This window comes from Pollicipes pollicipes, unplaced genomic scaffold (assembly GCF_011947565.3).
Source record: "Pollicipes pollicipes isolate AB1234 unplaced genomic scaffold, Ppol_2.1 Scaffold_3447;HRSCAF=4054_pilon_pilon_pilon, whole genome shotgun sequence".
In the NCBI taxonomy this organism is placed as follows: Eukaryota; Metazoa; Arthropoda; class Thecostraca; order Pollicipedomorpha; family Pollicipedidae; genus Pollicipes; species Pollicipes pollicipes.
Genome location: NW_023596297.1, coordinates 8,793,874 through 8,808,655, shown reverse-complemented (window position 1 = coordinate 8,808,655; position 14,782 = coordinate 8,793,874). Strand labels below are relative to the sequence as shown.

Here is a 14,782-nt window from a genome sequence, read left to right as displayed (position 1 = left end):
ACACACACACACTACACACACACACACACACACAACACATATATATGTATATATATATATATATATATATATATATATATATATATATATATATGTATATATATATATATATATATATATATATATATATATATATATATATATTTCTACTCATTGCTCGTTCAAACGCCGGCTGTTTGCAACGGCTGACACTCGGATTTGGTCGCGCTGTAGCGTATATCGGCCTCACTGCTGCCGATTGCGGATTCTTGATACGATCCAGCTGAGTGGTGAAGCCTCGTCTCCACACTTCTGGGGCTCATTAACCCGCCTTGCAAGACGATTGTTGAAATATTGATTGTCTGTGGTCGCATCAAATCGCGAGAAGTTAGGGGCAGGAGCGGTCACACATCCGGAACCTAATGCACTTTATGAGATGCGACGGAACTTAATGCCCTTTAAGAGACAATACCCCAGCATGCGACTTTGCACCCGCTAACAATGTCTGTGGATCCAAACAGCTTGTCCGCCCAATTCATGATGAGCGTGATTTGTCATGACAAAATAAATCAGGTCTGAATGATGAAGGTCATTGCCGCTTATTAGGCGTATTGTTATAATCAACCGGTGAAATAGGCCTCAAGTAAAGCCCCTATAGCCAATGTATTTACGAAGAGGTCCTAGGATTTGGCTATAAATACCTGGTCACGCGCAGATATGCGTGTTTTTATCATACTCCTTCCTTAATGTTCTGAGATATAGCTGGCTTGCTATAGGCAGTAATACTATTTGCTGGACCATGTCTCATGCAAACCACTACAATAATATTGTATTATGTTTTGACCCTCACCCTGATTCGCCCTTTTTCATGACGCGGACTGCAAGGTTCATCGGTGCGACTCCGATCTGCTGTTTTCAAACTAAGAGCAATAAGGCCTCGCGAAAAAAAAAACAATAGCAGTTTGGGCTCAACGAGGTCTCGCAATCAGTAACGCGTTTTATGTTGCTAGGCAAATGATTGACTCCATTATGGCAGGTTAAGTCAGTTTTTCCTGAAAATCACACTTTTTTGGCTTTGTATGCCCATAATTATGACCATATGTCACGAGGCGACATTAAACTTAGAGAAGCATGCTCCTTGTTTAATTCTTATGTGACAGTGGTCGTCCACCGCGTGCGATCGGCGGACTCGTCCATAGGCGTAGGAACGTTAAACAGATGGGGGGGGGGGGGGGGCAAGCTCAGGGCATATTCGGGAACTTTTTCTGGAAAACAAGCCCGATGAACGGAGGGTCGTTCGTCACACACATATATATGTATGTCAAATCCGATATATATATGTGTGTGTGTGTAGAGATAGAGGTTAACGCTCTTTATTCAAACGTAATGACTGCTATTCTAGATATGCATCTAGAACTGTTTCTCACTGGTGCACATTCTTACCTATCCGACTCATCTATGTCATTTGGGAAATGCGGCTATCCAACTCCCCAAGATCATTCGTTCATTTCAACGTTGTCTTTCCTGGGGAGTCGAAATTCCACGAGCGGGTGCTAAAAATTGGGATGCAAATCGCGTGTTGGACACCCGCAACAGTACCTCTTCCGAACTATCTTCCATTACACCACACCACCCCAGAAAAATGCCGCCGGGAAGTTAATTGTCCGTCAATTGCCCATTGGTAATTGCCCGCCGCTTTTTTAACCGACGAGACCATGCTATTTAGAAACCGAGATCAAACGTACAACTGATACACTTTTACGCCTTATTTAACACGACTGCTATATTGATCCATGCTTCAGAAAATATGGGTGTGAAGCATTCCGATACACTTTTCCCAAACCATATTTTCCGCAAACTGTTTTTGCTGGAGAAAATCGAAAATAGGGTTCGTGTCGTCATCGTCTACGTTTACCTGCTCTTAGTTCCTTACCGGTGCACTGTACGGCTCTAAAACTTTCAAAACCGTATGCGACCTACGATTACTTCATAGGCTTGTCCTCATCAAAGGTAAAGAGGGTGCGTGTTGAAATGCACCTAGCCGTGTTCACTTTTCGTGGAATGACTCAATGAAGTGTTCACGGCCTCCCGTTTGTTTGCGAGTCCGGGTGGCCTTCCGTGAACGGCGGTCCCAGCTGTCGACGAATGGCTAATATCCTGGCGTGATGGGGTCTCAGGGCGAACCTGAGCGAGGGCTTGCCCAGCGACACACCACCTTCTGAGAACAGCGTCACGAATGGGCACTACACGGCGAACGTGTGCCCCCAGTTGACGGTGGCCCTGCCGCGCCGCGACTGTCCGCTCGGAGGTGCGACCGGCCGGCGGTCGCATTGGCGGACGTCCCGAATCTGCAAGACTGCAATGAAAGCAGTTATCGGTCGACAGTGTTGGTTTGAAATGAATCGCTGCCTCACTCTGCTGTTACAGGGTGCATCGACAATACTGTGCTGGCAAATTCCAGCTTTTAGACTGTTTGAGAAAAAAGAGGGTGGACAGATCCCACCTTCACTTTTCGGTGCACACATCAAAGGGTTGTCCCTACTTGTAAAATGGAAATGTAACGATACAAATGTGTAGTAATACATACATTTCCTAACCTAAATTTTATATCAATCCTCTACAATTTGTCAGCTTCAGTTAAAGACTCATCTTCGAACGGGCGGCTGTCCCGCCTTTTTGCTCGTTTTGTGGAAAAGGCTGGCTTTTTAGGTAAAATGCTTGTTTGGTATCGACATGTGGTAGATACGTTCCACAAAAAACGTGTCCTCGGCCGCCGTGGTTCCCCAAATTTCTTTATTGGTAACCAGTATGTTAGTTTGCAATACCGGATCTCGATCAACGAAAGCAAACCTAAATCATCTGTACCGCGCCCAACCTGTCACAGTCAATTTGGTGGCGGTGTTCCGCGTTAGGGATTCAAGCTTGTATGCAGGCGCGGTATCACAAACTTTAGTGAAGCCGGTTCTGCCGTTCTTTGGAATTAAGGTCAGTGCGCCGGCCATATTTGTTGTAAGAAAGTTGGCACAGCATATAGATACCACATACCGACAGCTTATGTCGAATGACTTCCAGTTGTTGTGAAGCTTATGGTGAATGATATTGACAGCTTATGAACCAACCCTCGTGTTGCTAAAAAGCCACTGTCGCCTGATGACCTGTTAGGGGTGCTCAAAGTTAAAACCATTCTATGTTGTGTGGAAACTCCTGATAATGGGTCTGAACTGAACGGAACGGGACTGGACTCATGCGATGGAGCCATCCATTCAAAGGGATAGTACGGATTTCTCTTCTGAAATGGAATGAAACATTGTGGATGCATTTCAGTGGCAAATAAGCTAAAGGGAGTGTGCCACCTTTCTGTACTTTTCATTTATCGCTAGACCGGACGCGTGCAACTTGATCAGTAATGCTAGTTTTCACGAAATACTTCTGAGTAGCTATGGATTCCTATTTGAAGTAGCCGCTCCAGTGGGAAGAATCTCATTTGGCTCCTGCTCACCACTACGAGAGTAACACTTTTTCGCGTTTTTTTTGCGTAACGCTGTTTCCAACGTTTGTGTTCTGTAATGTTTGCAACACAATAATTTGTCAAAATGTTTGTGTAAAAGAATGTCACGAAAGCTTGAAGTACACTGTTTCGAAAAAAAGATATGTCAACACAAACTAATATCTCGCGAGTTCAGCGAAGCGTCAAACTATGGCTTTGATTTCTCCGCTATGGCATTTACCAGTGACTAATTTCGAGGCGCAATGCGGCTTTGGGAATGTGAGGTTTTTAGCAGCCAACTTTGCTATATCCTTTCCGGAATACTTAGCTCAGGATGGAAGGATCTATTATTCCCTGGAGAAATTATGTGCGTCATGTGCATACTTACCTGCCATGTCTAGCCTACCATGTCTTCTTTGTCCTTGCCCAAAGGAGGATGCTTTCCCGATAAAAAATAAGGATTCGAGAATGAGGTGGCCGAGATCCGGACACGTTTTGTAAAGGGTGGTAGCGCACTAAGTTCCAGTGGGCACGAAAGAGAAGTGTGAATACTCCCTTGACAAAAGCCTGGATTCACCCGTAATTAGACCTGGTGGTGCCGCTCTACTGGAGATTTAAGACGCCCCCCCCCCCCCCCTTTCCATCCTCCTGTGACAGGGGCATTAGCCGGACAGAAGCGAGCTGAAGTTTTCAGACGCAGGACAGACCCGCACACTGAGGGAAAGGTGAATCTAACGATGTGTGGAGTCGCGGTGCTGCTGCAACGTCGGGTGCGACAGTGCTCTCACGTCTCTAACCGAGACAGTGCATAGAGCGCGCGCTGGCAGCGGTAGGCCGGCACTCACCCTGAGGATGCGGTACGGGCTAGTTTTGACGAAGCACACCCGGCCGTCACTGGAGGCCGAACCGCCGGAAGCAGCGGCACTCTTGGCGGGCCGGCGGCGCAGCAATGCGCGCCACTTTTGTGTCACAACGCTCAGTGACAGGGCCGACGGCTGGTTCTCATCTTCCGGTCCCGGCCGCACCTGAAGGCGGACCAGTGCCGGTCAGACACAAAGATCAGGCAGATATCTCGTCCTTGCTCAGCTGTAGTTGATATCAGTGTCAGCGTCAGACAGGGGCGGACTGGGAACCGCGCATTCATTGGACCCTAGCTTGCTAAAGTTAATGTCAGAGGGAGGAGGAGACGAAAGAGTGTTTTCGCTAAACCACGTGGCTGCACTTGTGCTGTTTGTAAAGCGTTTCAGCAGTTTCTGGCCGGTTTATGCTTTTTACTGGAGACGAAACGGCTCCTGGACCCTGTATCCGTTTCAAGGGAGGAATTATTTCGCCGCCTGTCGAAAGTTGTGGGAGGCAAAGTTTTCAGACGTTTCTCGGTTTTACGCAACATCCGGGGAGCAATGTCAGATCCCGCAAAGTCTGACATGGCAGACATGTTCCAACGTCACGCTTAACGCGAAGCCTCCGGGGGCTGAAGTTGAAAGTACAGAATTGATAACTGAGATCTAATATCACGAGTGATGTTAAGGACATAAGCGTGTAAAGACGTTGTCAGCTACATTTTATCTACATTAAGACAAAGATGTAATCGTCAAAATATTTCAACCCAATTATGCAGAACACAACAAATGTTGTCACGTTTCCCTCTTCTGCGCTTCAAATGCCGTGCCATCATGTTCTACAATGCTGAAACCGAACATCTGTAGCACATTTTCGCTGTAAAGAGTAGGCAGCCGACATACAGAAAGGCTCTTTGTCAATCATGGGGAAATTCTTACGACATTTTTGACTGACTTGGATGAGTATCGCGCTACTTGCTAGTCCCTACCAACGTCCCTAAAAAATGTAGGAAACTTAAAGAAGTGAAAACCTTTGTGCCTGTTTGTATTTGTTTAGCCGGCCACGCGATTATGATCTGCTGTGCTGTACAACACCGCTCCTTCATGCATTATTCGTCAGCGGATCGACAAAACTGCTTGAATGCTGCTATTTGTCACCGACGCTTGTCATGCCAATGACATGGCCTACGTCTATGTATGAGAGCATCGCACGTAGTACAACCTCCAAGGCCAATAGTGCTCAAATCTACCATGACGTTAGTGATCATTTTGGCCTCACCTAACATCACCATGCGAAACGAATAGAGATATAGATAGTTGTAGTAGCCACTGGGCCCGTAAAAAAATATGGGTTGCCGACGGCACTCGTTGGGAAGTGGTGCCATAAGAAACAAAGAGGGGACGGGGAGGGGGGGGGGGGAAGAAACGTCCGAGCAACCCGCAAAGCATGATGAACCGAGGGTGTGGGCGGGGGAGGGCCTCCACTAAACGATTGCGGGAACCGGCGGGACGCGGCCGCCCTGCGATGGACCGAGATCTGGCAGCAGCGGTGCCGGATGGCTGATCGCTGGCGGCCACTCACCGCCGGGCCGACGGCTCGCGCCCACGCGCCAGCGGGCATCCCCTCAACGTCGGCGCCGTCAGGACTGCCGCCGCGGGCCCGCTGGGTCACGTGGTTGACCAGCGCTCTCCACGACATCGCGGCAGAGCGGCAGCCTCGGGCGCCGTCTGGAAATGGCGGCAGACGCTGAGCTTTAGCCGACTGCCGTGCTGTTCGCTTGAGGCAAATGCCTATGAAGAGACATTTCGCGGTTGTACGGGAGTTCTACTAACAGTGGGCGTTACACTTTAGGACGGAGGGAAATGCCAACAAGTGTTAGAAAAGCACAAAAAACAGATCGTGCAGCAGCCAGACACGGTCATGGTACACATCTCGCACACCTGGGTTTTTGAGGTTTCGTAAATACACTTGCAGGGGTTACATTCCGCGGGTTTCTTGGGAGCATAGCTAACCAAGTCTGATTTTTTAGTACTTTTTTAGTTTTAATAAAACAATGACACATTGAGGAGCATACTTACTAAACAGAGAATTGTGCTGTGTAGAGCATTCTTTTCCACTTAAAAAAACAAGCCAATAGTTATAACTGAGCCGGTTTCATCATAGCTTATGCTTGCTGCAATATCTTCAGATGGGAAACATTCCCTTCAACCGATCCAGGCGTTTCTGCTGTCGGTTGTCTCAGCAGGCTCGTTTAAGAAGCGTCTCCCCAGTATATGTGTTCTGGAACCAAACTTTTTCGTGACATCACTTGCTATGACCCAATGACTAATAAATCAATAACTTGGTTTCCAGGCGTAAGCATTTTTCACGGTGTACTTTGATCATCGTTCTGATCTATTTTATGGTCATTTGTCCAGGAAAAATCTCGGCATGTCTGCCTAGTTCTGTATCGGCCTGTGAATGCGGTGGTACAACGCGACGGTGACAGGGTCTGGTATTTGACTGTATAATCAGGATGAAAACCTATTTGTTCTGATTCATCGTTGCGTTCTTTTTTATGTGACTTTGAGTTGGGAAGTGGTACTTGCTCTGGGTGCAGAAACTCTGCTTCCACTTTAAGGCTGCAATTCGGAACAGCGAAGGTCCCTTTTTGACAAGAGAGAAATATTTAAAAACACTCCAAACGCCCAAATTGTTCGCTACTGTCCTGTACAGTTCTGCTTCCTGACAGCTTCTGTATTGGACCCGATACACTTAAAGGTGACATCTCCTAACGTCTCCTGACTGACGTCTCCTCACGTCTCCTCACTGACGTCGCCCGCAGCCTGCATACGGAGAGAGTGGAAGATGGTTTTCGACGTCTACGAATAGAAGTACGCCAAACTGTCAACGATCTTTCCTTTAGTCTTGGGCCAGATTGTTAATTACGTGACGAGATGGTGTTGACTGGTGTTACGCTCACAGATAGCACGCATGAAATAAATATTTTATTTCACATGCGTATCTGAATGCATCTATACAGGGGCTTTTAGGTGAGTTGGAAGGGTAGAAGCAGCTCAGAAAAATTGCACATGGTGATGGTGGCATCACGGTAAGCAGTGTATGCAGTCAAAGGAACATGGTCAGCGGGTCTAATACAATGTCAGCATTTGCGCGTCAAACACAGTGCCTGTCTTCGTGCCTTATACATGGTAATGACACTAAGCTAAGCATGGTTTGTCACCCATAGATAAACCTGTCATATTAAATGTTTACCGAGCAACGCCGCGGGCATTCGCATGAGCAAAATATCGTTCATCAAAAATTTTGCAGCTGGACAGTGCATCAAAAACGTTGTGAGTCGGACCAAACGCTAGGCTACCTTGTACGGTCAGCAGACTGATTTTCGAAAGGGGCGCGGAGTGACATAAACCCCATTTTTACTTTTAAGTGCAATATGATTTAAGCCGTCAAGTAAATAAGTTAAAACCTTTCCTCTCCTACAACAAAACCGCCGATCGATCTGGTTTAATAGGCTGCTGTTTTCTGTTTGGTTGTGAGGGTTGCATGGCTTCAAAATGTGGGCCGTACGCGTTGGTATTAAAAGTTACTGATGCATCTTATGTAATATAGATACGAAAAGTAGTCACAATGCAAACATTCAGTTTCAAGCACAACGAAACGCTGCAGGAGTCGGGTTGACATGCAATGTTATACGGGCTTCCGAAGCTATGAACGTTTACATTTTGCTTGGCTTAGTCATACAGTCTATCTTAGTCATACAGTCTATCTTAGTCATACAGTCTATCTTAGTCATACAGTCTATCTTAGTCATACAGTCTATCTTAGTCATACAGTCTATCTTAGTCATACAGTCTATCTTAGTCATACAGTCTATCTTAGTCATACAGTCTATCTTAGTCATACAGTCTATGCAGCACGCACAGTCACGTCACGGACTGCGGAGTATTTAAGGAGCATAGGAGCATATAGTAGAGAGAGCGAACCACCCTCCGCCGTCCGGTAGCCGAAGCAAGCTGCGCGTGGCACCTGACTTGAACTGCACGTGCTGAAACCGCCTACCTGCGTATGTGAGAAGGCGTCAGTGCATTCGCCCAGCCTGCTCCAACCAGCCAGCCAGTCAGCACTCGACTGAAGCCGTGGACGTGCGACCGCAGCCGACGCCGGCGCGTGGGCCAGGCCAGGGCGGCGGCTGATCGAGCGAGGCGCGGTCGGTGGGCCACAGCCGGGTCTCGCTTGGAGTCGGGGCCTCCGGTGGCACCGCCGTGTGGCTCTTCGAGACAGGGTTTGGCCACGCCGTCAGCTGTTGGAATTCTGAAGGCCGTCAGAGCCGCTCTGATGACTAGCGTCCGTGCGGAGCGGCCCTGACGGTACTTCTGCGCGCGGCTGCACACCTCTGATGCTGTGTTACAATGGCAGGTGTTTCTAATTAGTATGGGGCGTTCCATGCAAAATGTATGAGTTTAGATTTATTATTTTTTAGAGCTTTAATTGTTTTGTGACATTAACGGGCCTCCACGCACCTCTTAGCGCGGACGGTGCAGTACGTGCCCCATGTATTACCCCTCCCCCACGTCGCTCCAGCCGCTGTGCCGCCTGATCATTTGCTGCTTAAATGACAGTCAAAGACCCTCACAGAAAGAATCTGAGCGGCATAAATCGAGGGCATGCGCAGACCAGTCATTCTGTCCTTTTAACGACATTAGTTTTGCCTCAAGTCGTTCTCCGAGCCACTGTCTCTGTCGTGTGGAAATGGCCGCACTCACCGCGCACGTGTAAATATATTTTAACTTCGACGCCGTAGCTTTACAATTCGCCGCTCCGCCGGCCGGTCAGCATTGCATGATGCGATGTCGAGGGATCGACCAAATCAAATAGAAGCCAGAGTCCGATAAGTGTTCGGTCTTTCCAGCTCTATCTGATCCCATCTGGCTCCGCTCCATCCCGTCCGGTTCTATCCGGTACAGTGAAGTCCCGTTCGAAACGAGCACCAGAGTCCCGTTTCAGAGAACCAAACGCCGTCCACAAGTTGCAACTTATAGCGTCAGAGGCAAGTGCGTCACGACACCTCCTGCGGCTTGGGCTATAGTAGCCTGTGCATGACGTAGGGCTTTACGACGTCATAGGTAGGTAGGTACTCGGGAAGGTACTTCGCCAAAGGGGAACGCTGCCCAGGTTGGCAGAATTCTGTGGTTATGTGACGTCATATTACAGTCAGCTGAAAATATTTGTGACCTTCACTATCTGCATGATCAGTTGACCGCCGTACTACATGTTTATGTGTCGGAAGGGGGCGGGGCTGGTGACGGGGTGAGGCTAAGTACTATTTATTGCCATAAAATAGGGAATTTTTCATTAATAATGGCATGGAGCCATAAGAAGATGCCTGAGGTGCTGGAATATGGCTTGTGTACCTATTGATGTCAGTATGTTATTAGCTTCGTTCTCGATTCTATTGACTGAGAACGGTTTAGTAAATGCGAGACCTACGCGGCGGTTACCCATTTATCTTCTTAAAGGACGGGTAGTACTGGAGGGACATTGACGATACCTCGTTTTTCAGCTAAAAATGACTAGAGTGGTGATAACTGGAGCATCGGGACTACTGGGAAGAGCACTTGTCAAAGATTTTAAAGAAAATGGCTTCACCGTGTTTGGATTAGCAAAGAGCCGGTGAGTTGCATAAGTATATATATGTATATATATATATATATATAAACATATATATGTACATGTGAGCTTATATATATATATATATATACTCAAATATTTGGGTATGTGCATATATGTATGTATGTGCAATATTGTATTCACCAATTCCTTCCCAACAGTCCCCTATCTATGATTATTTATGATATTTAATGTGTTGAGAGCATACATTGATCAACAATGTAATCTTGCAACCTAAGGTACCAATATCAGTGACCTTTTGTGTCTTTCTGATGTCATATTCCATTACAACACAAACTTTCAAACAAAAACATTCAGGTGTAAAGATTGACATCAGCATGATCCATCAAAACAAAACAACATGCTGAATTATGTACAGATGTTAAGCCTGCTTGTACCAAGGTTATACCTCATCTGAAGTCTTGTTCATAACAAGCTGAAGGATTAACTGACCATCTGAAGTTTAAGGGATTTAAAGTAAATGGCTTTAATTGCTAACATGATAAATTCATCATCTAGGCAGTTTTATTTTTGATTAGCCACAATTGTTCGCTGAATTTTACTCTTAACTGGGATCATTTGGCCCCTTCCAGTAATGATGCTAGGCTTTTACAGTTAAATTATGTCTTGGAGTTAGAGAACACAGCAATGAACCATATTAAAATATTTTCTCTGTCAGGGGCCAAAGATTCTGTCATTCACTTCTTGTCATGTCAAATCATGACCTTACCTGACTGGAAAGGAACAAAGCATACCCCTGAAGACATAAATCACTCTATACCCAGGAACAGATGATCCTGCACATGCAGGGCTGCAGTGGTATTTCAAGCTTTTTTTGCATGTTGCAAACCATATGGTGCATCAAAGCATTTGGTGTACTATGAGATGCTCGATGGCCATGCTGCTGACCTGCTGCTGTCTGCAGTGTGTCACCAGGCCTGCTCGCATTAGACCTGCTGGATAGTGACGCACTGCGCTCCAAAGTGCGCGAGCTGAGGCCTGATGTCATCATCCACTCGGCTGCGTACCGCCAGCCGGACCAGGTGGAGGGCGACGCCGAGGGAGCACGCCGGATGAACGTGCACGTGCCTCAGGTCCTCGCGGAGTTGGCCGGTATGTGACGCCACGTCATCGTGCGCATGCTGTCCCACACTCTTCCATTCCTTCGACAGACAATGGTTGTTGTGAAAACCAGCTCACTATTTGATGTCAACTCATGCCCGCATTGGCAGGGAATATGTTTGCAACCAGTTCAAGCTAACGCGAAGGCCCGCGTTGCGACGTGTTCCAGCGGAGCTAAAGGCACAGCTGCTGTACATCAGCACTGACTACGTGTTCGACGGCGTCTCGCCGCCGCACATGGCCGACGATCAGCCCAACCCGCTCAACCTGTACGGCCAGACCAAGTACGAGGGAGAGCAGGCCACCCTCAAACACTGCCCAGGCGAGTCATGGTTAGCGGCGGCCGCGGAGGCGCAACCGAAACGCGGGACCGCCGAGGCGCCTGGCGCGCCAGCTGGAGAGTGGATGCAAATCCCCGAGCATTGCCAAATGGGCGAATGCAGTGCAGATCTGTGTTAAGCAAGATATAAGTGCTCCAGTGAATCTGAGGTGACCCGTTCGTTGTTGGTATAGTACATGCGTGGGTTCTGCCTGTCTGCGAGGTGTACTCTGGGCGTGAAAAAGAAACGCCTGAAATTCTTAGCAATCGATTATTAATAGTACAGTCTTCGTGCGACCCAGAACAGGAGCTGGCTTGGACTGTCGCACTCTGACCGAGCTGTAACTTTACAAGTGGTTCAGTTGCTGGACTAGCAGATATCTCGCGTGCTGATTCTGTGTACTACACTGTGCCGCTGAAGCACATACCCGGACAAGGCAGGTGAGCTGTTGTATCAAGCTCGCTCAACAGGCCAACTGATATTGCGGGCGTCGATCTCTTACTTTGAAATGTTCTGTGATGGTAGCGTAGCTGTCAAACCAGCCTGTTTGTGGCGTTACGGGTGCATGCCGGGCCTGCTGGCGCTAACCGTGCCCACCCTGCACGGACCGGCGGAGCGCCAGCTGGGCTGTGACGTCATACGTGTCCGCGAAGTTGGTTAGAGCTACACCTGACGGTCACGCGCGGGTCGACTGGGTCACTGACCGGGGGCGTGACGTCACGCGCGTCCGCCAGGCTCGCTGGTGCTGCGCGTGCCGATCCTGTACGGGCCGGTGGAGTACCTGGCGGAGTCGGCTGTGACGGTCCTATTCGGCGCCCTGCTGAACCCGCCGGCCGGCGGCTACACTGTCTCCGACCTGGAGGTGCGCTACCCGGCCCACGTGCGCGACGTGGCCGCCATGTGCCGCCAGCTGATCGAGAAACAACGCCAGGTTAGTGGCCGGCGACGGACGCGTCACGGGCGGTGCCGGCTAGGACGACTGTGGCCTGACGGATGCGCCTGGCATATGACCGACGCACGCCTTGCGTTTGTGACAGTGCGTATGCAACATATACACAGATCTTAAACGGTTTGTGCTGAGACTTATCGGTGCTCACTTGATGTGTTTTGTGGATAGTACTAATCAGCAGTCACTTGCTTTCTCATCCGTCCCGCACGCGCGGAGTGACAACGTCGTTACAGTGCGTGTTGCGGCCACACACCTCGGCCCAGTTGCTGGCACCGTCCGTCTTTGCGGGCTGGCTGGTTCACACCAGTGCTGGTGCGCAGGACCGCGACGGGGTCTTCGGCATCTTCCAATGGAGCGGCCAGGAGCCAGTCACCAAGTACACCCTGGTGCAGCAGATGGCAGCACTGTTCGGGCTGCCGCTGGACCACGTGTCGGCATGCCGCACGCCGCCAACGTCCGGTACCCGCCGCCCTATGGACAGCCGACTGGACACGAGCGGCCTGCGCCGGCTGGGCATCGGCCAGCACGTGCCGCTGGCCCAGGGTCTGCACGAGAGCCTGCTGCCCTGGGCGGAGCAGCAGGCCGGCGACGCGTCCGCCGGCTCATGCTGAGCGGAGGGGCGCCGGCGGTGTGCGGCGCGTCCGCCGCCCCGCCCAGGTCAGGACGGGGCTGCGACGTGAGCTGCCTGTGCCGGCTCACGGCTGGCACAGCCCGACGGCCAGTGCGCCGCAGTGTCCCGTACGCCCGCGGCGACAGCTGGGCTGCAGCGCCTTCCGCCCTGACGTCCGCCTCCCTGGCTCCGGGAGTGACGCGTCGAGCTTTGCCTTACCCGTGACGTGCTACCACTGCCCGACCGGCTGAAGGCTGTCCCGGTGATGTGGCGGCAACAGCACCAGTCGTCTGTCGAGTAGTCCCATAGGACTGACCGCGCCGTCGGCTTGACTGATCTGTCAGCGTTTGTGCGATGCGGTATACAGCGTGCAGACATTTTTACCGCAGGTTGTTTTTACTGAGGTATTGGAATACTAACTTTGATTAGGTCGACGCTGCTGCGTATTGGGTCATGTACGCTTATTGTGCGCGTAGTTTTTCCACTGGCAAACAGGGTCTGCGCTCTGGCGTGGTAGTGTGTAGGATCGCGCTGACGGCTTTCATTTGGTGAACGTGAGTGATGCCTTCAGGTGATGACTCTCAGGTCTGATAGGGCTTGGTTTTACTGACGTACCGGGAAGCCGTGGTATATGGGTTTACATTGAAACGTGTACGGGTGTCCAATGGCTGGCTGTTATGTATTTGAACGCTCACGTGCTAGATGAAAAATGGCGGTACGGTTGTATCGCGCAATAAACCAAAATACGCCACTCATTTGCATTCCGTGTTCGCCTGAAGCACACTGAGAATGTTGTTCGACTATGCGGCTGTGAAACGCGCAAACCCGTTCGCGTGGCACGCTTGCCTCCGCGGATGATGAGTGGCTTGGCGCGGGGCATCGGGACGTACGCTGCCCACCGAATCAGATTGGCATGCTTTTGCGTGCAATTTAAATGATGATGACACAGACATGATGCACCAGAAATTATGTCTCTTGCCCCTTTTGTACAGCTGGGACAATGTGGTGTTTATACCGGAGGATTGGGAAGAGGCGATAGTATCACGGGCGACAAAATTGACTGTCGTCCCCGCCTGATGTGCTAGCATGCATGCAACGTTTTGGTCAGGTGACTCCCCGGCCGTTATCATGTGTTCTTGAGTCCTGAGAAGGACTGGCTACTGGATGCGTTTCGCTTTCAGTCATGTATGCGTCGCAACCCAAATTCTCTCCTTTGTGTTCCGAGATTTGGACCGGGTTCTTCCAATTGACTTCCGCCCATTGCCAGCTGACCAGGCGATCAGGACCCTTCTCATCTAATAAAGGACTTAACACTTCGTCTCATTCATTCCGTAAAACTGCACCCTCATGTCTGAAAACATGGATTGTTTTTGTTTTACCACGGCAGCCTGGAAAGGTGGCCTTTGGGTGTGTCAGAATTTTATCACTTCCTGTAGGGGAAGAACTCTGACCACCATTCAGTGGCTTGCCCTTAAAATACGATTTGGCCTAACTGATAACCATGAGCGGCGGCACACATTTCTAGCCGTGGGGATGGAGACAGAGTTGGTACGGGTGGTCGAAGTTTAACTTAATCTGCATTAAGAGGGAGTGCTCCATATTTGAATGGGTTTTGAACTGAGATATTCATCTTAAAGAGCGTTTAGTGCAGTTCACAGCCCTGCCCTTTTTAAAAGACGTAAAACCCTATGATATCAGCTTGACACCCGCGAACCATTGCAGAATGTTTCATGCCGGCTATTTCATCGTCATGCTGGTATATATGCCACCATATAAACGTCACACAAATTATGTCACCTCATCGA

General features: G+C 49.4%; 2 protein-coding genes across 2 annotated transcripts in view; one reads left to right on the top strand and one right to left on the bottom strand.

Moving 5' to 3' along the window:
• LOC119091580 (transient receptor potential cation channel subfamily A member 1-like) overlaps positions 1-6,004 on the bottom strand; it is a 57,856-nt gene extending 51,852 nt beyond the window's left edge. The window contains exons 1-2 of the mRNA XM_037214388.1: positions 5,888-6,004; positions 4,312-4,491 (exon numbers count right to left, since the gene is read on the bottom strand). Coding sequence (XP_037070283.1) covers positions 4,312-4,491; positions 5,888-6,004 — 297 coding nt within the window. The remainder of the gene's footprint in view (positions 1-4,311; positions 4,492-5,887) is intronic.
• A 3,577-nt stretch (positions 6,005-9,581) lies between these two features.
• LOC119091579 (methionine adenosyltransferase 2 subunit beta-like) lies at positions 9,582-12,978 on the top strand. The gene is made up of 6 exons (XM_037214387.1): positions 9,582-9,588; positions 9,870-9,979; positions 10,902-11,089; positions 11,268-11,420; positions 12,153-12,349; positions 12,688-12,978. The coding sequence occupies exons 2-6, from the start codon at positions 9,876-9,878 to the stop codon at positions 12,976-12,978; spliced, it is 933 nt and encodes a 310-aa protein (XP_037070282.1). The 5' UTR covers positions 9,582-9,588; positions 9,870-9,875.
• Positions 12,979-14,782: the final 1,804 nt, after the last annotated feature.